This window comes from Emydura macquarii, unplaced genomic scaffold (genome assembly GCF_026122565.2).
Source record: "Emydura macquarii macquarii isolate MOO-44397 ecotype Brisbane River unplaced genomic scaffold, CSIRO-AGI_Emac_v2 contig_1253, whole genome shotgun sequence".
In the NCBI taxonomy this organism is placed as follows: domain Eukaryota; kingdom Metazoa; phylum Chordata; order Testudines; family Chelidae; genus Emydura; species Emydura macquarii.
The window spans coordinates 10,010,001-10,033,116 of record NW_027131390.1 but is presented as its reverse complement, the minus strand read 5'-3'; the positions used below and the strand labels follow the sequence as shown (position 1 = coordinate 10,033,116).

At 42.3% G+C, this 23,116-nt stretch overlaps 2 protein-coding genes across 9 annotated transcripts in view; one reads left to right on the top strand and one right to left on the bottom strand.

The window, feature by feature from the left end:
• Nucleotides 1–8,097, top strand: part of CD99L2 (CD99 molecule like 2) — a 79,483-nt gene extending 71,386 nt beyond the window's left edge. Inside the window, exons 13-14 of the mRNA XM_067548130.1 lie at nt 3,648–3,713; nt 4,206–8,097. Of these exons, the coding sequence (XP_067404231.1) occupies nt 3,648–3,713; nt 4,206–4,273 (134 nt within the window). The 3' untranslated portion in view covers nt 4,274–8,097. The remainder of the gene's footprint in view (nt 1–3,647; nt 3,714–4,205) is intronic.
• Nucleotides 8,098–9,721: 1,624 nt separating this feature from the next.
• MTMR1 (myotubularin related protein 1) overlaps nt 9,722–23,116 on the bottom strand; it is a 49,820-nt gene continuing 36,425 nt past the window's right edge. For 7 of the 8 annotated variants that reach the window (XM_067548121.1, XM_067548123.1, XM_067548122.1 and 4 more), the window contains 3 exons: nt 22,049–22,162; nt 20,242–20,418; nt 9,722–12,446 (listed from right to left, as the gene is read on the bottom strand). In XM_067548121.1, coding sequence (XP_067404222.1) covers nt 12,282–12,446; nt 20,242–20,418; nt 22,049–22,162 — 456 coding nt within the window. In that variant the 3' untranslated portion in view covers nt 9,722–12,281. Of the gene's footprint in view, nt 12,447–20,241; nt 20,419–22,048; nt 22,163–23,116 lie in introns of those variants that run through there. The other variant, XM_067548129.1, reaches the window with a different exon arrangement.

Genomic DNA, 23,116 nt, shown 5'->3' with positions numbered 1-23,116 from the left:
CCCCCCTCTCACCGTCTGGCACAAGGCCTTTCTTTTTCCAGTAAGCTGCACTCGTACAACTCCCTGCCCGCACCAGGGCTGAGGGGGTGAGAGGCCCAGCTCCCAGTGCAGGGGCCTGTGCACTGACAGGCTCAGGCTCTGGGTTTATCTGCCCCGCGCTCCTTGTTTTTCGAGTGATTAGTACTAATCACGCATGACACCTTCAATGGGAGGGGTTCAGAGCAGGCGTTGCGGTGCCCAGTACCCCACTCAGCCGGGTGACTAGTATCTGCTCTTCACAGCCATGTCCGCTGTGCCGTACACAGCGTAAGTGAACAGCTCAAAGGCCCACCTCACGGCTGTGGTAGCTCAAGGCCCAGAAGACCCCAAGAGTTCTGCATCCCAGTCCTCTCCTGAGCAGTGGGCGAATGACCACAGCTCACCGTGGGAGCATCTATGTAGCGGCTTGGCCTGGTACTAGCTCACCTGCCCGTGGACACGTTGCTGTGTCAGTCTGCAGCCCTCCCGCAGCAAAGAAGAACACGTCCGCTTTGCTGGTGGCTGCCGGGCTTCTTCCCTACAGCTCGGGTCCTGCTTTTCCCCAGACAGCATTTAAGGAACCCCCCACGCTGAATTAACTGAGCCCACAGGATCTAGACACGAACAGTCACACCTAGTGGTGAGATTGCCAGCAAGCGAGAGCTACCGTACGTCAGTGACCAGCCCTTGGGCTTGGCAACTGCTTAGATCTTCCTGGGTGCCAGCCCAGCATAAGGGTCCCATCCGCGCTGCCAAGTGAGTGCCTTTTGGCTTCCCCATGCCTGCACCGTACCTGCCGTCACCTTTTTATCCATAGCGCTGCACACATCCAGTGTGGAGGCTCTGATTTCCTTCGTGCTGGGTCGAACACCAGGCCTCATGGCGAATTTGTCCTTGCAACCGTCCGTGTGCGCTAGAGACGTAACATCTCCACTTCAGAGCTGGAGACTGGCGGCAGAGCGCGCTTTAGGCACCTGATTTAAGTAGGTGCCTAGATGCTGGTGAGGATCTGGAGCTAAGCGTCTTGCACACAGCCCCCGAGGGAGTCTGTGGAAAAGCTCAGCCTCAACGCCAGATCTACAGGGCCCAGGCCTGTGCCTTAACCATCCAGCCCTCCGCTGACTAAAGACTAGCTCAGGGGCCTTCGCCAGGCAGCCGTCGCATCTGTGGCCTGGCACTGGGAAGACGAGAGCTGTGTGGTCTTGAAATGTTCACTCTGCTCTGCCCTTGTTACCATGAGCATTTGCGCTTGATCACCGCCAGTGAAATGTTGTTGTCCTGCGCTCTGCAGCGCTCGCTTTCTGCCAGAGGCAGCACTAGGCTAAATCCCATTCGCCTGACTCCTGCAAGCAGGCGTGTGGATGTCATCGGGCCACTCAGGAGCCAGGGGAAGGAATGTGGCCAATAAATCTGATCGTTTCCCACAGGACCCACAATCTACTTTTCCCACAACACCAAAGCCTCTGGGTTTGGCTGGCCGGGGATGACAGACCCCCCTGACACTGATGGGAGCCGACCCATGGTTAAGCAGTAACCCAGGCATGCATTGCAACTCCTGCGCTGTGAGCGCACTGGTGTACTGAAGGACCCCAGCCCCTGCTATCAGGCTCTGGTGAATACTTTTCTACTCTACCAGTTAGTAAAGCTGGGGTGTAATTTGAGCAACTCAGCGCAGAGGAGGTGTGTAACAGGCTGACACTCTTAGCTCCAGTTACAACGAGCAGGGTGGCACCAGAGCCACACAGCTGCTTTTTTCACAACACAACCAAGTGTCCCGTGATGACTGTGCATCCCCCCACACGCATTTGGGAACATAGGGCCCGCATTGCCTGGAGGACGTGTATGAAGCCTGTCTCAGACGCGAGGAGGAAGAAAAGCTGGGAACATAGTAACATAAGCCAGATTTGTGCAGGGGTGGAGGTCCTTAAAAAGCAGCATTCCAGCCTGAGCCCAGCCTACATCAAGTAGGAACTACGCTGTGCTTGAACACAGCCAGCAGCAGTGTCTGGTTCCACCCTGGGTGAAAGATAATAATGCGGCCAGGGCCATAGCTTTGCGAGGGCTGTACCACTGTCCCTGTCCCGTGGTAACCCTTGTCCGTTCTCTTTCAACGCCGCAGAGGGGCAAGGTAAAGTTAGCCTGTCAGCGCCGCCCCCTTTGCTCTCCTGCTTCAGCTGTGCCATCCTCCTTGTAGCACCTGTTCCCTTCCGAGCATGTTTGGCACAGTTTTCTCCAGTGCAATCCGCTCAGCTTGACCATCACCTTGCAGCTGCGGTGGGATTCTGGCCATGTACTTATGGCATATGCCTTCAGTGATCACAGGCATAGCAGAAAAACAAATCAACTGGCTGCATTTGAAACGGGGGTGGGGGGTGTTACCACAACAGAATGAGGCCTGACTGAAATACGAGGGGTGCCCTCTTTAGCACGGAGCTGAGCAGAACTGGGCGGGTAGCTGAGATCTCACGTCACTGCAACAGCTTCCAAGGTGTGTCCTACATGCATGTGTCAATACGCACATACCTGTACAGCTGAATGACTGCCTCAAGAAAACATGCCGGTAAATAACCCCCTCCACTGCTGGACTTCCTGGGGCAGTTCTGTGCTGCTGTTTGAAATCAACAGGGCACCGGTGGTAGGTTTTGCAGCACCGTCATGGCTCTGAACTATTCCCTCGAGCACTGTGAGTAAAAAAGGTCATAAAGGCAACGGTTCCGAAGCAACTGGGTGGGGTGGCTGGCCCTTCGCTCCCCTACACTGTGCCCCTAGGCCAGTGGGTCTCATTGTGGGCTGCTCATGCAGCTCTCCATGTGTTCTGTGGGCCGCCTCCACACACGCCATATACTACCTGTGTGGCCCTGAGGCTGTCCCGTGGGCCGCAGCTCTGTGCCGAGTGGAGTGCAGGTTGAGAAGCACCACTCCAGCCTACTGAAAATTAGGAGATCCTGGGCCAGCTTGGCGAAGGCCAAGGCCGTGTCAGCAACTTATTGCCAACGGTGAGGTTGGCTCCCTCAGTCGATTCACCACAGTGCTTGTCTCCCCCCCTGCCCTCAGCACCCAGCCCGGCATGATGCCTGCCTGAAACGAAGAGCTGACTCAGGCCGGCCCTGGCCTTACTAATTGCTGCAAACTTTGAGAACTATTTTGCATTGAACGAGCTGCCCTGCGTTTGGGAACCTCGGTGCGATTCTGCTGCATAAACATAACACAGGCTTGCTCGGAAATGCTTCCTTTGCCCACGTGTTTGTAAAATTTGTCTGCGTAATTTAGCATTTAGTGAGAAATATACCATATGTGACTGGGTAGTTGCCCTTTGCAACTCTGTTTAATGATCACACCTTTTCCCTGCAATTTTATTTAGCTGCCCCCTCTTAGTACAGGTGCTAGCCTCAGTTAATTGTTTCTTCTTAGAAGTTGTGCCTTCTAACAAGGCTAGATGGTGTCTTTCAAATCCAGTAACCTCGTGTAGGACAATATGGTGTATATGGTTTTCTCATGGTCAGCTACTGTGGTGTTAATACAGTGGAGCCTGTACAGAAGAAACACTCCATTACTGAAGATTTTTGCAAAAATCTTCACAAAAATCTTTGTCGTCTCCTTTCCCATCTGACTCTATCATTACTTCACAGAGGGTCTTAACGCAGAGTACGTGAAAGGAGAAAACACAGAAGCTGTGGTAACTGAAGAACCTCAAGGTGAGAGCTTTTTTGGCACCGCTCTTAACTTTTCTGAACTGTGGCTTTCCCACCACCTGCTAACATACTTCCCCTTGTAAGTGGCAGACACAGCATCCAGGCCTTACTTTCTTTATGGAGCTGCACTGTTTATCAAGCATTCGTAGCATTTAATATAACGGATGACAATGCCACTTTCCATAAAACATCCACAGCAGGGCTTGGTCCCTTTTTACACCCAGGGAAGAGATTTGTAAATCCAGAAGCTTCAGAGCCTGAGCCTGCAAACAATGTAAGTTTCTACTTAGCCACAGTGCTTTTTAGCTATGACTCAAAGTACTTTATACAAGGAAGGCATCTTTCTATTTTTAAAGATGGGTAAACCTAGGCACAGAAATGAAACCATTTTCCCAAAGTCACAGAGCACCTCCCACCATCATGCCCCAGGTGACGGCTTGCATTTTAATCCTTTAATATGTTGTATTCATGGTGATTCTTTTTTTCCCCTCCCAGTAAAATATTCAGTCCTAGAAACACAGTCAGCAGAGCCGCCACCACCACAAGACAATGCGAAGGTTTAAAGCATGGCCTTGGGCTGGAAGAGAATGCAGCAAACACACACACTCAACCATCTGACATGCTTGTAATTCAGCTTTTTATTTAATTTGTATCCAAGCTATTTAATGTGCATTTAGAATAGAAATGGCTTCTTGTTGATATAGGCTTTGGGGCGAGAATGTCAGTGTTTTTAGTTTGTCGTGGGTTGGGGTTTTTTTGTAACGAGTTGTATGTTTACATGGAATTAATAATGTAGGATTGATTTCAAGTTGTATGCAAAACAACAAAAGGTGCTTCAATAGTGTTCCAAGCTACTCTTAGGATTTTCACTAGGCGAATGGCTTTTTCAAAAACTACAAAAGCGCGCAGGTATGAGGACGATGAAGTGCCTGTAAAGTACTGATCCAAAGCAAACCATGTGAGAACCTTTGTAAATCACTCCCTGCCATCAGCTATGCACACGCAGCGTCCAGCGGCAGCAGTGAAAATTGTGTCTGCAGCTAGGCTAGGTTTTGGCCCTTAGAGTAGCTACACCTCAACATAAAGTGCCTGGGGCTCGGTCCTTATTTAGGTGCCCCAGCCTGGGGGGTAACAAATGCCTCTACTCCTTGGAGGTGAGGGTGCTCAGCACTTCACAGCACTAGGCTTCTATCCACTTTGAAGGACCCGAGTCTGATACCAGATCATTGCCGTGCCTGCAGTCTAGGATTTCGGCAGGCGGCACTGCCAGACATGGTTGCGTCTGAGATCGGCATGGAGCCTACAATGCCATGGTTTGGCTGTGACAACATGGAACTTCTGCAGTGTCACCCATACGACATGAAAACTGCACACACTTGTAGGGATTTAGGGACAGGGTCAGACCTCATTTACACCCGTGTCACTTGAATTCAGAGAAAGCTAAGTTAAAACTGATTTTTTAAAAACTAGATGGTGTAATTAACCAGTGAAACTCACTGACACACGATAGGTTTTTTAATTCTGCTAAGCAGTTAATGGCTATTTATTATGGCCGATGAGAACATCACAGGTACCTTAGGTGGGGGGAAAAAGGAAATATAAAGCCTCATGCCTGATGGGACAGTTATGCCACAATTGTTCTCTGTAGGGTTTCTTACCCCTTCCTCTGAAGCATTTGATGCTGGCCACTGCCCACTAGGATTCGGTACTCTAGCTGAGGCAGTGTGTCTATCTGCTATGGCAATTACTGTGTTCCTATTTAACTGAAGCGTAACTGAGATAGTCAAGATAACAGAGGCCAGAGTCTACCCTGTGTGATCACTTTTTCTTTACACCCCTTTCATTGCTGCTAAAATATGGACACTGCCACTTGCCAATACATTTTTCAAAATTAGCTGGATTAAGAAAAGGATGCTTTAAGACAAAAAAAAAAATTCTCCACTTTCTCCAGTGTAAAAGGTACAAAGCGTTTGTGTGAACAGAACGGCCATACATTTTGTAACATTTTGCAAAAATTCCCGTTATGTGAATGTGAAGGAGCAGCTAGCTGGGTCAGTGTGTCTAGTTTTCAGTTTGAGATACAAATTCAGAGTTTCATGAAGTGACGGCTTCCATGAGGCCTTGGCTGTAGCTATTTGGATAAGCCTAGGAACGTTTTTGTGTAATAAGCTAATTGAAAGGAAATTACCTAGTAACATTGTAAATGTTGTGCAGCAGTTGTACAATTCCTTATGCTCTGGTTTTTTGACACGCGTTTCAGCCTTATAGTAGCTTTACAGGTAGAAATACATTGTTTTATGAATGTTTTTGGATTACAAAACAAAATGTAATAAGCTGTTTCCAAAGTTCCCATTTAACTACTGGCTTCTATGGAACGGGAGCAGGGAAAACCAACCAGGAATACAGCATTCATGCTTGCTTAGATACTCTAGAGTACATCTTTTTAAGGAAGAGGAAATGTAGTTTGTAGAATTTTGAAGAGCACGTAAAGAGATGTGAACGAAGCTGAATTCGTATGACTGTATATTTCCAGATAGTGTAGTCTGTTTCTTTTTTAGCCAAACACATTTGAAAGTTATAGTATAAAAGCATTTTTAGATAAATATTGGAGATAAAGGTTACAATAGGGCACTGGTACAACACTGGGAGCCATTTTCTCGGGTAGATCAAGTGAACATAATTTCATATTTCATTTTTGCTGATGAAAATGTTTTGAGGGGTGTAGATTGTCAGGTTTTGTTGCACTTCTATTACTGCACAGTACATTTACTGTTTGTGTCTAACGTACAGTGGATTGGCGTGTTCAAGATTGCTTACTTAAGAACAGACCACTTAACCCTTGCAGGGAAAGTGTTAAAAAATGAGAACCGTTGAGATCTGTGAATAATTCACACTTTTCTATTTTAAAGTAGTCTCTCTGAGAAGAATATCAGATTTTAGGACTCAGAAGTAGATTGCACAAAAGCTGATTCTTTTCCCACAGCCTTTTCTAGGATTCTGGTAAACAGTTATGCCTTAATGTAATTTATAGTTACAGTGTAAGAAAAAGTACAGATATGCACAGCAGAAATCCTGTTGCAAGTTTACAACAGCATAAGTTGGAGTCTAGGAGAAGGAGGGCTTTAAAGAGGAGACTACGGACTGATGTCACATTAAAAAGAGTAAGCCTTACATCCAGGCCTCTCTTCAAAACAGTTAGCGAATTGGACAAAAAATCCAGACAAATGTAGGACTATCATGACGTACTAAATATCAAACTAAAGAACAATCTCTTTGTTTTTTGTTGCACTCTTTCTCCTCATCCTCCATCTCCGGATTGTATTCAGTCTCTGGAGGGGCAGACACCTTCTTTTCATCATCTATACAGCACCTAGAATAATTCTTATTGTAACTTCTCAGTGCAAGTTATATTTTACTTTATGCTCTAGGGGAATCTAATAGGGCTGTTACTTCCCTACTGAAGACCTTCATATTTAGAAACACGCCTCAACTTAAAAGGAGCGTGGGAAAAAACCTGCACTGAATCTCTGCCTACACGATCTTCACCACCTTCCCCTTTAAAATATCCAGAGAGAAATATTTACAAGTCTAAATGGATAGAATACAGGAAAAATGTGACATGGTCCAATGCTAAGTGAAATGAACTAATTTTCCTTTAGTCCAAAATATAGCTGAGGTCCTGCTAGCTTATATACTGCCTGTGCTCTGTCCATGCACTCACCTCACCCTGCTTTTGTATGTTAACTGAGTCCACTTCTAATTAGAGAAAATTCAAATCGTTTTCTATATATACATGAAAGTAATCCTTGATAAGAAACTCTCTCTAATCACATAAAGCTTTGGTTTGTTACTATATTAGTGACTTGCATTTTCTTTTGGTAAAGTTGTAGTTGTCCTTTCAAACCAGAGAATTGTGACACTTTTTACAACACCTTTGGAATCTCTATTAAAATCACTCATTTTCATGTAACACAATAGGACGTACACTCACTATATTCTTATTCTTAATGACTTCTTTGTTGTGGTTAAAGTGGAATTAGTCCATGAGAAGAGCCATTTAAAATTAAGAAAACGTTAAGAATTGAAGTGGAAAGACAGCCTTGGATGTTAAAAATTGCTTCTGTGACAAGTGAGATTCAGAAACAGTATGGATGAAATTAGAAAGATTAAGAGTAAATCATTTCTTTGAATGAAATCTTCATTTAAAAGCAAGGCATACAGTTTACTAAGGCAGAATTGATCTATACCAAATGAAATTTGTGTATTATGCTGTGAAAAAGGCAGACCCATTTTCCTAAAGGGCATATAAGGATTATAGGGAAAAAAAATCAGTATTTGATTGCTCAACAACCACTGGAAAACTAAATAAAACTGACTCATACAGTGACATTTTGGTAATGTGTGTTTTTCTTTGTGTGTTTGACAAAAAAAGGAAAAGAGTTTAAATATTTATATATTGGTACCTCCTAAAGCTACTTCAAATATTTTTTTCACACTAAGAGAATATTGTTAGTTTTCTGAGAAAACAAACATCTTGAAAATTTGCATTTAAGGACAAAATTGACGAGTATGGAAAAGCACTGGTAAAGTCACCCAAACGACCTTGACTCTGCCCCATCCCATACCACTGGTTAGCTCAGTGTAGCCAGTTTGGAATCCAGAGTTTTCCAGCAGAACCAAAGAATTCTGGCATATTTGATTCGGATTTGGACAATATGTGACATTCCCCTGCAGTGGTGATTTGTGAACTAAGTGTTTGGCCCCAGATATGGGGGCTCAGCATGTCGCCTTTGACACTGTTTTGCTGCTGAATAAGTTTTGGTGTAGAACAATAAAAGCCCATTTTCCCTTCCAAATGCATGTGATTAGATGGGCAGGAGAATTTGGGTGCAGTGATAATTACTTACTTTGGTGTAGGGGCGACACGTACAAAAATAGGGCTGCCCTCTTTTCTGCTGCTTAGAATTGTATATAAAAGTTTGTGTTTGTTTCACCTCACGAAGATCAGGAATTTCACATCTTGCCCTACCTGTTCTGCTGGATGTCTCCCTTGTAGGAGTCAGTTGTGGACAGGGAGGGCTCTTAGCCCTTATTTTCATCTGGTAGTGCCCAGCATTTTGGCTTTATTGAATGCAACGTGTGAAAGACTGAATAGCTTTTTATAAAATAAATAAAAGGTTAGCAAATACAAACATTTATCATGTCAGCCTTGATTCCTTGACTGGAGATAGGGTATACAACTACAGGGGAGATGGGTGGTGGGAACAGTTGGGTAAGACGATATTTACCAGGTTAGTAAAAAATGAAAGAAGGGTGTTAGTTTTTTTTAAAGCAGAGTTAAACTCAAACCAGTGAGTGAAAAGAAAGATTTCACTTAAACTGTGGTTCAGCTCTGAAATGTGAGTAAATGGCAGCATGAATTCAGTATTGCTCAGACACCTTATAAAATTTGCTGACTTTACAGGTAAAAAGATGGTTTAATTTACCTACCAGTGCTTCAGACTCATCCAGGGATCCCAGAGTCATGTTGTTTCCCCATTCATGTGTCATCACTGCAATAAAAGATTCTGTTGGTCAGATCTGCCTTCCTATGTCTGTACACACTTCTGTTATCTTCAGTAGATTTGTCTTGGTACCATAGAGGACAGATTTTGAACACAGTTAACAATTGTATTGAAGATGCAGCAGTCAGAACTGAACCTCCCCCTCTCTCTCTCTCAGAATGGCATCGACTCTGCTGTGTTAACAGGAGTAAAAAGTAATAAAAATTAATTTTGTCGTCACTTAGTAGGATAAGATGCTGAATGCTCACAGGGAGCAGAGCTGGCAAATCATTTTACTTCATCACTTTCCAGAGTAAAACCACACTTTGACTAACAGATATAATCCCCCAGATTTTCATCTTTGCGATTACAGGGAGACTTGGGTATGTTGAAACCTGTGGCACATACAGGCTATTTGTAGGAATGAGTAACACTTTCCTTTGTAAAAACGAATCCATACATTATAGCTGTGAGCAAAGAAAGTTTAATATCTCAAAGTGCTTCAGTTATTCCATATCAATATTTTACAATTATTATGGAGCAAAATCTTTCATGATCACTAGCTCCCATGAAGAGCACATTTCAAATGACTTCCTTTAGGTTTAATTTTAGAAACAGCCTGCTCTATTTCAGGAGACGGTTAAAATGCCAGGCTAAATTTGAACTACTAAGGATTTTAATTCACTACTCAGAATATTTTGCCTGTATAAAATTGGCTGCTGGTATATTGTTTTATAATATTGTTTATACATCAAAACCATCTTCCATCTTAATTATCTCTTATGAAAGGCCTGATTTAGATTAACAGATGTGGCATGTTGGTTCTTAAACTATTCTGCTTCAGGTCTCTGAACCATTATGAAAATACACTGTACCATCACCAATAAAAAGGACACGTTGCGGTATCGTGCAGGGTGTATAATGGACTTAGATGACGGGCTACAGCACGTCTCTTTCAATGCAGGTCGCACTTGCAAAAGGAGTACTCACCACTTGGTGTGACAGTACATCTTTAAGTACATAAGTCCACAGAAGTGAGGAAAAGGAGTGTGGCACAATGGCATATTTAGTACAATGACCTCACTGCACAGCCAAGCTAATTGCTGTGGCGGATGTCCAATGTAGGTACAAAATTGACTGGTAAAGGATATAAAGGAGAGGAAAGGAGTAGGGGGAGTTGGGATTCCTCTAACTGGAATGGCAGGGAGTCTGGTCCCCAGCTACCCTGCTTATTTATAGCCTCCTCTTTTACTCTAATTCAAGAAGGGGGGGGTGATGTCCCAGCAGCAGGGTAGCTGGGGACCAGGATGGGTAAAGAGGAAGGGCTGCTGTATGTAAATAAGTATGGAATTCCCTGCACTGTACAATTTTATCTGCTGAGTATTCCCAGACATTTAGGAATAAAGTTGCAGCCTAATTAAACCACATCCAGTGTCTCTTGTCCTTCCAGCATAGCCGAACAATGACTATCCATGTACAATAAAGACTTCAACTAGTGTATAGAACAAATTGATCCTTGAGAAGCTGGGTTAATTCCTCCTGGCTGCACTTGAATCATACAACTCAAGGCCAGCAAGTGGAGTTACATTATCCTGAATGCTCAACGGAGGAGCTTGGGATTCTTGTGAAATGTTGGTCAAGAAGGAAGGAAAAACTAAAGAGAAAGGTCAAGCACATTATACTTCCACATCTGCTGCGAAAGCAACTACATAATTATTTTTAAAAAAGCTGGATGTCACCAGTGGCTTTAATCAAATAATTCTGAAATAAAAATGCTTGGGGGGATTGGAATAAAATGAGTAATAAGTATTTTATATAAAAATATGGATAAATGACTGAAAACGTTTATAGAGAAAAGGTGGCAACATTTAAAAAAACCAAAAACCAACAGGCTTTATTATTTCAAGGAAACCAATTAAGATTGTATTATTTAAAAAAGTCAAACAATGTTGTAACAGTTTAATATCTTCCAAAACATTTGGAGAGGCAGGATCAATTTTCTGAATTCATAACTTGCAAATGAAGTGTGTTTAACATCAGATATACATGTACATAAATACACACACAATTGGATTGTGTGTGTATACGTTTAACAGGACACACTTAAAATATGTGGAGCTATACAGACTATACAATTTACACTGTTCAGTGTTCTAATCCAAACTGCAACCACTTGGCTAGAGAAAACAAGGTACTGTGTACAGGACAGACACGATTATGCTTATACCTTATTCATGAGGGTAAAACAGGACAATAACTAAATGGTAAAAAGATTTATTTAAACTTGTAAAAAAAAAAAGGCATTAAAAAAACCTAAAATCCAGGCTTCACCAAATATATTTACATCATACAAGTACCAGTAGGTGCGTATTAATTGGCAAAGCCTGTTTACCTTCATTACCATCCATTTTTAATGGCATATGTACTCAAAAAGTAAAATTGGCTGCTCTGGAAAATATTAAATTTAAAATCTGTTTCAAAGTGCATCAATTACTTAAATATGTCCCCAAGAATAACAGCAGTTGCTCTAGAGAAAAGTAATGTACTGCATTAAAGAGCTCCCATTCAGAAAATTTCTCACAATGTTCTGATTAAGCACAAACATTACATGGCATTTCATTTTTCAACCAGCCTCTGTAGCCAAGGCAGCAAAAAGCCTCTCACATTATCTGTCTGACAGATGGGTTCCTTTTTAAGATGGTTAAATTGTTGGTTGCTCAAAATTAACTTTATTTTACAATTGATGATTTAGCTAGAGATGTCAAAACACATACAGGAACTGCCAACTTCAGAAAATACCATCACAACTATCGAAGCTCTTTTTTGGCCTCATCATAACAGAAACAGACACAAAGAGTAAGGCATGTAGATTCATAGCAATTATAAGTCACTCACAATCCTTGGGAGACAGGGAAAATATTCCACCCTCCTCTAAGCGTGTGTGTGTGTGTATATACACACACACACACACACACACACACACACAGATCATCTGACATGAATGATTTTACATGGCTTTTGCTATACATCAGACAGAAGTGCGCACTGGTGTGGCCAAGTGAGAAGGAGACGACCCTCTATCAGAGGAAGAAGAAATGGATCGTGTAGCAGCTTCCCGCTGCAATTCTTCCACCTTCTTCTGAAGCTCAGCTCTGATGGCAAGTAGCTCCTTCAGATTCTGATGAATTGGCATCTGGTGGTTTAACAGAAGAGAGCTATTTTTACTATAATAAACTTCTCAGTTCTTAATAAAGCTGCTGTTTTCTTTTGTTGTGACATGAGAAACCCCAAGCTTCTTGTGAATTTCATTACATCTCAATATTTGGAGTGACTATTTCTTCATTTAGCATTTCAAAAGATAAATATTCTAGTCAACTTCCTCCTCTCCCCAGTCGATCACAACTCGGTAGGGGACCTATTCAGAAGGCTGTACAAATTTATTGAATGGATACCCAAAGACAAGGGTGGGGGAAGGTAAAAGATGACTAAGGAAAAGCAAGTTACTCTAATAACGTACTATTAGTCAATATTATTCTCAGCCAATGTATGAACCACCTTCACCAGGAGTCTCTCTTCTCCAGTGAGATGAAACACAAACCGGCACTTTGCACCAGAATACAAACAATATCAAAGATGGGATTTAGAAAAAGAGGGGCCATACCCCTCAAGTGCATTGCATAGAAGAGTGACTGGATGCAGTCCAACTAGCTGTATTCTGAGGAGGTCCATATCCTCAGGACCTCCAAAATTCAGGGAAGTTGATCACACAACGTGTAACTCCTGAGAACAGCCCCTCAGTGCATTCCTTGGCTTCATTCAAAGAAATTGGATGATTTGCCATGGAACATGTTTCCATGGTTTTGTACAGGGCACCGTTAACAACCCCTCTCAGCCAGGCATTTAGCACCAGACATCGTTACTGGCTTTTGCCTGCACGGGCCTCCCAGTCTCATGCACTGACAAACCACCTGCAGGAGCAGGTTCAGAAGTGGTGTCTGTTGCTCGTTCTGTGGCCTCTGAAGACAGCCTTGTAGACATCACTGTCTTTGGCTGAGTGCCTTTCCCAGAGCGACAAGAGCCATTGTTTCGTGGCTATCCAAAGCAGCTGGGCAAGGGGACGCTCCTTTGGCCCCGGTTTTCTCACTAGATATGCTGCACTGCACAAGGCCCAAGGTACCCTTCCCATGTGCAACCATGGTAAGGAAACAGCCAGAAAACTGCAAAACTGAAACCAGTCTTCACCAGTGGTCCCCACATTGAGGGATGTGCCCCCATAGGTGGGCTTGGAAGAATGTTCGGAGGGGATGTGGCGGGGCCTGGGCCAGCCCCCACAGAGGGTGGGGAGAGAGTGCCCTGCTCTGCCCCCAGCTCCAGCCCCCGCCCCCAGCCACAGCTCCAGCCCCAGCCCCTGGCTGCGGCTCTGCTCTCGGCCGCGGCCCTAGCCTCTTCCGGCCATGGCTCTGCTCCAGGCCGCAGTCCCAGTCCTGACCACGGACCCAGCTCCTGACTGTCTCTGGCCCCACTCCTGGCCCTGGCTCCCAACCGTGGCTCCTGGGGGGGTGCAACCAAACACGTTTGGGGACCACCTGTCTACACTATACTCTACCAAGCTGTGAACTACTTACAGCTATTTAGTAAAAGGAAGACTGATATTCTGCAGGTGCTGTCAAAAGAACAGAGGGAATCTCTAAGGCTGTTGGAAGTGATAAGGCTCCCTACACCTATGGAAAGTTTGGCTGGAGAGAACAGCATTCATCCCTGACTGCTAATTACAGCTCAAAACGATTCCACGGCTACGTGGCTAAGCATGGAACTCCCAGAGGAAATATTAAAGAGAAAGTTTGCTCATGCCACTTCTGATACACTGGAAGTCACTGGCTCAGCATCCTCCACTCACGTGTGCATGGTGATAGCAACTGAAGAGGGCACCTGTGCAAACCTGTACGAAGGACGACAATCACTGCACACTACCAGGTTCTTGACAGGGTGTATTAGAAATGCATTTATAACAATTAACTTCCACAGCCAAGTAACCCTGAGCTCTAAAACAATATATACACAGGAACTCAATTTAGCGGACAGCAAGAACTTTCTTCCAGTGGTCACTAACTTTTTCAATAAGAAAAATACCTGCTTTTCTATTAGAGTTCATCCTTGTGAATACTTTTCCTACACTAGTGCTCAGGTCCATAACAGAATGATTTAGCCGTTGTGTTGCACTGGGCTCTGGACCAGAGGAGATTTGCACACCTGATTTCTGAACAGCATGATTATGGACCATTGTAATGTGCCACATCTTTCCTTCACAGACTTGAACACCTTGTCACATATATAACCCATGTGTCCCACTGAGCAAGCCAGAAGTATGAAAAGCGGCCTGGGACAACTGATTTAGTAGTAACCTACCACAGATCCTTGCAGGGCACTTTACATGAACATTGCTGCATAAATGATACACTTTATATAAGGTGTATACAAGGGAGGATGCTGGCTGTATTGCTTATACGAGCCTCCCTAACACCTAACCTAGCAAAGAACACATTGAAATCTTGTGCACTGTCTGCCCCGCACATACTTCAATCTGAAAGGATGGTACGTTCATAAATTACGTAAAAGTCACAATAACGAAGTCTACAAAATTTAAAACACATAATTTAAGGAAGTGCATATTCTCATTAAACACAAAATATATGGTCAAAGCACATTAAGATTGCCAAGTCAAGCATTCAAAAATTAGGAAATGCCAGAATTAAAGTTACCTGTGCAACTTTAATGTGGTCCTCTCGTGTATGGATTATGAGTCTTTAATTACATGACCACACACTGGTTTTCCCCCACATTTTCCTGTCTCATTCACCGCACAGAATGGATGGTACTTAATTAATGGGCAGAAGAGGTTACTCACTTTGTGCCGTAACTGCAGGTTTTCGAAATGTGCGTCCCTATGGATGTTCTATTTCAGGTGTGCATGTGCCTCTCGAGCCCGATTGGAGATTTTCCGTTAGCTGTGTCCATTCAACCCACGCAAATGCAACCCATGCCTCCTGGTGCCGGACACCGGGGCTCTATAGGGGTGCGCAGGAGAACTGTCCTCAGTTCCTTTTCCAGCCAAACGTCCCCTAGAGAACAGTCCAAAGCAGAGGGGAAGGAGGACGGGTAATGGAGCACACATAGGGGGACACATCTCCAAGAAACGCAGTTACTGCACAAAATGACTCGCACTTCTTCTTCGGGCAGTGTCCCAATGGGTGCTCCACTTCAGGCAACTTCTGAGCAGTGCCTCAGATGGGGGAGAGAGCTTCAAAATTGAGACCAGAACTGAAGATACCACTGCACAATCACGTGCCGCACTGGATCAGGGCATGAGGTTTTGAAAACAAACGTATCGAAGCCCAGGTGGCAGCCCTACACCGCTCAGATACTGGCACATTCTTAAGTAATGGCTTAAGTAAAAGACATTCTTGGCACTATGTAAGTAGAAAGCCAGTGCTCTTCTAACATCCAGGGCATGAAAACAGGATTTCTGCAGAGAGAGATGCGGCTTCGGGAAAAAAAAGCACTGGTAAAAGAAAGCATTGGTTAAGGTGGAACTCCGATAGAACCTTGGGTAGAATTTAGGGTGTGGATTTAAAGACACTGTCCTTGAAGAATTTCATAAAGGGGGAGATCTGCCATCAAGTACCCATCTCCTCAACCCTACGAGCCAATGTGATGGCTACTAAAAAGGTCATCTTCGTAGATAAATGGAGCAGAAGACAGTTTGCCATAGGTTCAAATAAAGGTCACATAAGGAAACTGAATAGCAAACTGAGGTCCCAGATTTGGGTAGAGTCCCTAATCTGGAGGGTAGAGATTCCCCAAACCTTTACTAAAACCAGATGATACCAGGTGAGCAAAAATGGAGGATCCTTCTACTAAAGAATGAAAGGCTGATATTGCGGCCAAATGGACCCTAAATCAAACTAATTTATCACCCCAACATCTTCAAAACCAACAGATAATCCAAGATCACTGAAAGTGGCACTTAATCAAGCAGGAGGCAGCGACACCATTACCTGAATGGAAGAATCTCTTAATACCTCTTTCTATTATTCAGTGACACCTGTTGCTCTTCCATAGAGCAAGAGAATTCTAACCCCACGAACCATCAAGGAGCCACATCCTGAGGTGGAGAAGCATTAGGGTGGGATGAAGCACAGGACCCACATCCTGTGACAAATGAAGAAGGTTCGGTAGCTTGTGAGACAGCTGGACACATAGGTGAAGCAGGAAAGGATACCAATTTTGTCTTGGCCAGGTTGGCATTATTAGGATAACTATGGCCCTGCCTGATTTTGTTCATCGCCCTTAATAACAGCGGCACTGGGGGAAGTGCATAGAACAGATCCTTTGTCGAAGGCAGAAGAAACATTTAATGCAAGTAGTGGGGTCTCAGACCTCCTCTGGGGCAGAAAAGAGGGCATTTCCTGTCTCTGGAGGTCGATTAAGCTACAAATATATTTATGCCATTAGCCCCAATAAATACCCCAAGTGATGAAACAAATGATAAATCACTCTCAATTTCACTTCGATGATCTATCAAAATATTTCACTGAGAGTGAAATCAAGAGAAATCATTGTTACCATATTACACATTAACATATTTCGAAGTGTTAAGGTGATCAAAGAATTTACTTTTTTCCTTTGACCATTTATGAGAAATAAAAGCAGATTTTCTAATTATTCTAAACCTACTTAGGAAAAGAACATTGGAAACTGATGAACTACAAAAAGATAATCAATTAAACCTTTAGTATCTAGGAAGACAAGCAGAGTAGGACAGTGTGAAGGGGCTGCCCAGCAATACTAAGTAGTGGAGATTTAGGGCCAGATCCTTGGCTGGTGTTTGTCGACGTAGCCCCATCAACTACTAGTCTTTAGGCCTTAATTGAGCTGACTGCCTCCATAAAGGTTGGACCACTACAACCACAGAGGTTAGTCAGAAGACTCTCTTTCTACCTGCAATAACGTGGCCTCAGCAAATGAGTGGTGGACCCTTCATCATAAATCTGTATTCTGTCCCCTCCCTAACTCCCATTCCTCCTCCTCCACCCACTCAAAACCCTCAGGTAATCTATATCCCTCATCTGATTGGTCCTGATGATTTGCTTGACTTACTCATGTCTCTAGGAGGCTGCTTTTTCTCTTATAGTATTATGTAGTCCCTGCCCACTCCATTTCCCTCTCTTGTGCTCCATTATGCCTCTTGCTATCCTGCCCCGGGGGGTCAATCTTCTCCTGCAACTGTGCAGTGGCTTTAATATGTCAGTATTAAATACTTTGTTACGAATGAGATCTAAAGCACTGCACCCCTGGCCTGCGGGGTCTTTCAAAGTGGCAGGCCACTCCCCACCAGCTGGCTGCAGAAGGGAGCCGCTGTCTAAAGACCCAGGCCAAGGGCGTTGCCACAGGGCTACAAGACTGGTGCAGACTCTGCTTCAGCGCTCCCTTCCCCTAGCTCCAGCAGGGAGCGTGGCAAAGTGCTCCACCTGGATCCATAGGCGCTGGGGTCCCGGCTGGACCAGAGGGAGGGGAGCACTGATCTGCCGCCCACCTGGCTGCAGGAGGGAGCCACTGCCTAGGGACCCAGGTGGAACGCACGGGCTACAGGACACGTGCGGTTTCCCTGCTGCAGCCAAGGGGACAGGAGATCAGTGAGGAGACAGCCTCCTTACTGAACTCCTTCTGTCTGGCTGAAGGAGGAGAGGCTGCTGGCAGAGACTGGTGGCCCTTCAGGGTTTTAAAAATGATATATGTGGCCCTTGAGCCAAAAAGGTTGGGAACCACTGCACAATACAAACTGTCTGTTCAAAGGGGAAGGCAAAGGATGTACTTGTAGCGTTGAAGGTGTAGGAGGGGAACATAAAACTTGACTTACGACATAAAGGAGAGGTTTGCTTAATCCGGGGTACTCAACTATTTAATAGCATGAATGAGTTCTTCAGAGAGAGACTGTCTTGCGGACCACCTTTCTTCCCAACCTCTTAATCACAATCCCATTTACAGCTGTGCACATTTCCACTGCTGTTTCTTACATGGAAAAATATTAGTAAAGTATTTAAGTATTTCTAACTGCCTTTATGTAACAAGTGTCCTTTTTTAAAAAAAATCATCACACATTCTCCAGTAGAGTCTACTGTACTGAAGACAAAGTAACTCAAAGAAATAGCCACCTCACAGTTAACAAACTCTCTCCCAAAGTACATACGTAAAAGAGAGCTCTACTTCTTAAACATATCAAATCTTGGCCTCCTGAAGTTATTGCGTCTATTTCTTTATAGGCTTTCATTTTTTAACTGCAAAGTAATCCTTCAGTATTTTGAAGTACTGTTGGATAACAATATTTGTAAGCACAAGGCTCGGTATAAACCAAGTCATAATAGCTACTCACTTACTGTACCACCCATTCTTAATTGGATGGATATCTAGTTTGTATTGTTGTACTAGCTCAAGGACAGTCATTCACTTGAAAATTGTTCTGCTGTGAATGCATTTCTTCTTGTTCTATGAGCATACTTTATCTAGTTTAGCGACAGGGACGAAAGGCTGCAGAGGAAAATCACTATTTTAAATTCATTGCTTGATTCAGACTATATCAGTCAGTTTTTCAAAACCATACTCTCTCTTTGTGCTGCAAGAGGACAATGTTTCTCAGTTCAGTTTTTTGTTCTTCACAAAAGAACAGGAATCTGACAGAGCGGCTTTTAAAATCCTAGCTAACAACATACTCACACGGAAAGTCCATCTACCATGATGAGAGCAGTATTTTTCAATAGTAATCAACATTTAAGTAGCAGCTAAAGACTTTAGAAAAAGTTGTGTCAACTACACCAAGCCATCACGAAAAGCAGTCACTAGTGAATCTGAATCCTATTGACATATGCATCTTGGAAACTACCGTATAGGTTTAAAAGCTGTGGCTGAAAGTTTGAGGAAGTGGTTGGAAAGGAAAGAAAAACTAAAGAGACAGAAACTGACACATTGACTTATTCATATATTGCCCCTTTTGCTCGTGAGTTTCTCCTCTGACCAGAAAAATTAACTAAGTATGGGTTCAAACACCCATTTTTACACATGCTAAAAGGCTATCCTTAATCCTCAGTTACACCCACATATTTGATCATTTCTCTTTTCAATGGACTTTCAAAACACTGTAAACATTTCCCGCTTGCTTAAAGGTTGTTTTTTTTTCCAGCTTGATAAAGCTTATGAAGTTGCCTTGTACAATTACCCCTCAGTGGGCTCTCTGACTGTTAATGTTAAATATTTTATTTTCCCTTATTCTAGCATAATACAGGACAAAAGAATCATATGAAGAGTCACTAAACAAAACCAATTTATCAGTATGAGGAAAGGTCCATTCTTTTAATATCTTCAGTTATCCCCTAAGAACATCACATTTAATTTTTTTTTATTTCTGAAGAAGACATAAGATCTATTAAATAAAAATGGGGATGAACTTTTCTATTAACAGGTGAACAGGATCTGAAACTAGAAGACCAAATACAGAAAAGGTGAACTTGGTGAATTGTGATTACACAGTCCATTGTATTTCCTAGTGAGAGAAGCTGTTGCATGTGCTTGGGCTTTGATGATTACATTGGAAACCATAAGCCACAGTTTTGTTTTGTTTTTTTGCAATAAGCTCCTGAGCATCATCATAACAAGTAAAGTGGAACACTTGACATATTTGTCATGCCATGAAAAACAGGCCAGGAGCAACACAAGAATTCTCTTCCACAGTACATTCCACTTATGCCAGATGAAGACAGTTAGGCAGGAAGCGTTTATAACATCACCACCTCATGTTTTAGAATACCACTCTATCATTCAGAAAAGAGAACACTCAAAATAAACTTAATTCAATATTTTAAAAAAAGTTTCAAAGTCTGTTTGCTCAGTTCACATTTCACTACAAGGCCAAAGTAGCTAACTGAAAAAAACCATACCTGTGGCCTCATTCTTGGATTCCATCTGACGTAGTAATTTACCCACAGTTCCAAATGGTTCAGACTGGCAACCGGATACAGAACATGGTTTTCATAGTTTACATAGAAAGGATTAGTAAATTCATCTAGTTGACTGTTAATGTAGGACCACAAAGATACAGTCTTTGTACTTATCTCCTGAATAAATAAAAAGAATGGCATTTTAGTATGTGTATTTCAAAATATTTACTTTTTAGCACAGTAATGTTCTTTGGCTCCAAGAACTATTTGATGCACAGTATTTATTTAAAGTCACTTTAATTTAACTTGTTGAGATTTAGCATCCCTGAAATACAATTTCCTTCTGTTATCATTGGAGGAAACGTTTCTCAAAAAGCCAGACCTGTCAGTGCAGTAACTGGGCAGAGGAGCTGGTGGCCACCTTATTTACTATAATACAGCAAGTGCTCAGAACATTTCCAATAGCCATGTTACTAAATTGCTGGATTGTCATTTCCCCACAAGGCTGTTCAGGAGCAGAATGGAGATTCTAGCGTATTTTGAGGATATTTTGCTTTTTGAGCAGATTCGTGTTACACTGCTCATAGCCTGGAGTGGTAACCATAGCTGGTCATATCCATAGTAACACATTGCCATCCCAAAATGTGACACAATTAAATTAGCTAGAAATCAGTGACGAGAAGAATGTATCATTTGAAATAACCAGAACAGTATTTGAGGAAAATGAGTGTCATCTATTTTTTCCAGTGTCTGCTTACATCCACCTAAATACTGCACTTTTAATTACGTGTCCATTTTTAGCTTTATCTGCACTTTAAAAAAAATATATAATAAAAAAATTACAATAAAGCCATTAAATCAAGAATTCAGATTCTGAAACCTTATCAGTTTTATCTTGCAATTTTATACTCCTTCAGTACTATAAAGCATCTGTTTCTACTACAGCTGTGTGTTAAATTGCTCTATTTTTTTTCTTCTTTTTTTCTCCTTTATTAAAGGGAGCTGCATCTGATTATCCATTTGTGAAAGAAAGCTGTCTGGTAATCACGTACTTACTGAGAATGTATTATTTAGCTCCATCTTGTGGTATATGCATGCAATTTGTTGTACTAAATAAGTCAGCCAAGCCAGAAAAATACCAAAACTAAACACAAACACTAAGGGACAGTTAATCATTTTACTGAAAGCATGAAGCGTAATGGAGAGAACGAGGCCAACCACAAACGTACATTTTAAGCATAGTAATTATATTTTGGGATCGGATAAAGTGTGCTATAGAAGGTGCAAAGTGCTTCAGAAATACAACTAGTGCTAGCTTCACTAATATTAAAATATTTAAAATTCTCTCCCATTCTTCAACTCCATGTTTCATCATCAATAATCAAATCCTGCTTCAAATTATGCCCCAGTCTGAACTACACTGGTAACATCACATCAACCATGGAACTCCTCTAGAGATGACCAAGAGAATTTTGATAAGAGGTGTTTTAGAGGTTTGTGCATAGGCTGGGATTTCATCTGGAACAGCAGTTCATGATCTACAAAGAGGTGCAAGGTTTAGAGGCTAAAATAATGAGAAAAATAATTAAGTCAATGATGTTGCTGAGTGGCCGTCTGTCTGGTTATGGGGATGTTTGGAACGTATCTCTCATATAGCTAGAACATTAAATTCACTGTCGGGTCAGCTCTAGAGACTTAGATGACAATAAAATCCAGTAAAACACAGACTCAAATGTTCTTCTGTCTCATGCTCTAAGCACCTTTGCATGAAATCAACATGTCAAACAGAAGCAAGTGTAGAACTTACCTCTTTCAATCGCTCTTGTTCACAGTTGTATAAAAAAGTCCCAAAGAGACAACTATAAAGATGATCCAAAATGGTGATCAAAAACAGTTCATTGAATTCAAAGGCTGCAGGAAACTTTTAAAAAAATAGATTTTTATGTATTAAAGTTATTTTAAACTTTTGTTTTCCATAGTAAAGAGAAGCAACCTTATAAATATGCAAACAACCACGAAGTTCAAAAGAAAAGGATGATTTTTTGGAGAAGTGGGTTTTACATCTATTGATGATCTTAAGAAATGCAAAGCAATTCTGATAATCTATATTTTACTTAACACTTTTCATTGGAAGATCTAAGGACACTTTACAAATATTCCTAAGGAAGTAAGTATGACATCCATTGTTCTAACAGGTAAATTGAGGCATAGGCGTGGAGTGCTCTGCTAACGATAATGGTGACACCCAGCAACAGGTCTAAGAAGCGCTGACTGGCAGTGTCTTGCAAACATTGCATCAAGTTTGTTTTTTAATAGGATGCCATTAAAAAAATCCACACCTTTGGCATTTAAGAGCTTTATTTACTAAACTAATGTATAATAAATTGGAAAGTGAGAACTATTGTATATGTATTTAAAAACATTTCCTTCTCTTTCCACCCAGTTTTACATTTACTCAATTTGAGTTTATCATCAAATACGTAAAATAATCCTCTAATCCATCTTCCTTTTTATCTTAGAATGTAAATTCTGTACACCTGGAATGAAAGTAGTATTATGCCAACACTCACCATTACATAATTTATTCATAACTAACTAGAGGTTTTTAATTACCTAAAACCATGTGTGTGTGTAAAACTATTTGAGTTCATATATATATATAGACACACACAGAGTAAAATTACAGAAATTTTGACAATTATGAAACAAAAATCCAAGAAACTTGCAATTTTAGAAGCCATACAAATTGAAAGAATTAATAAAACTACAAAGACTGCTTTCATTCAAACGGGAAAGGATTCTCTCAATAACCAGATTAAATATTCTGTGACTGTCCACAATCACACTCATCTATAGTACAAAGTAATTCTGCCCC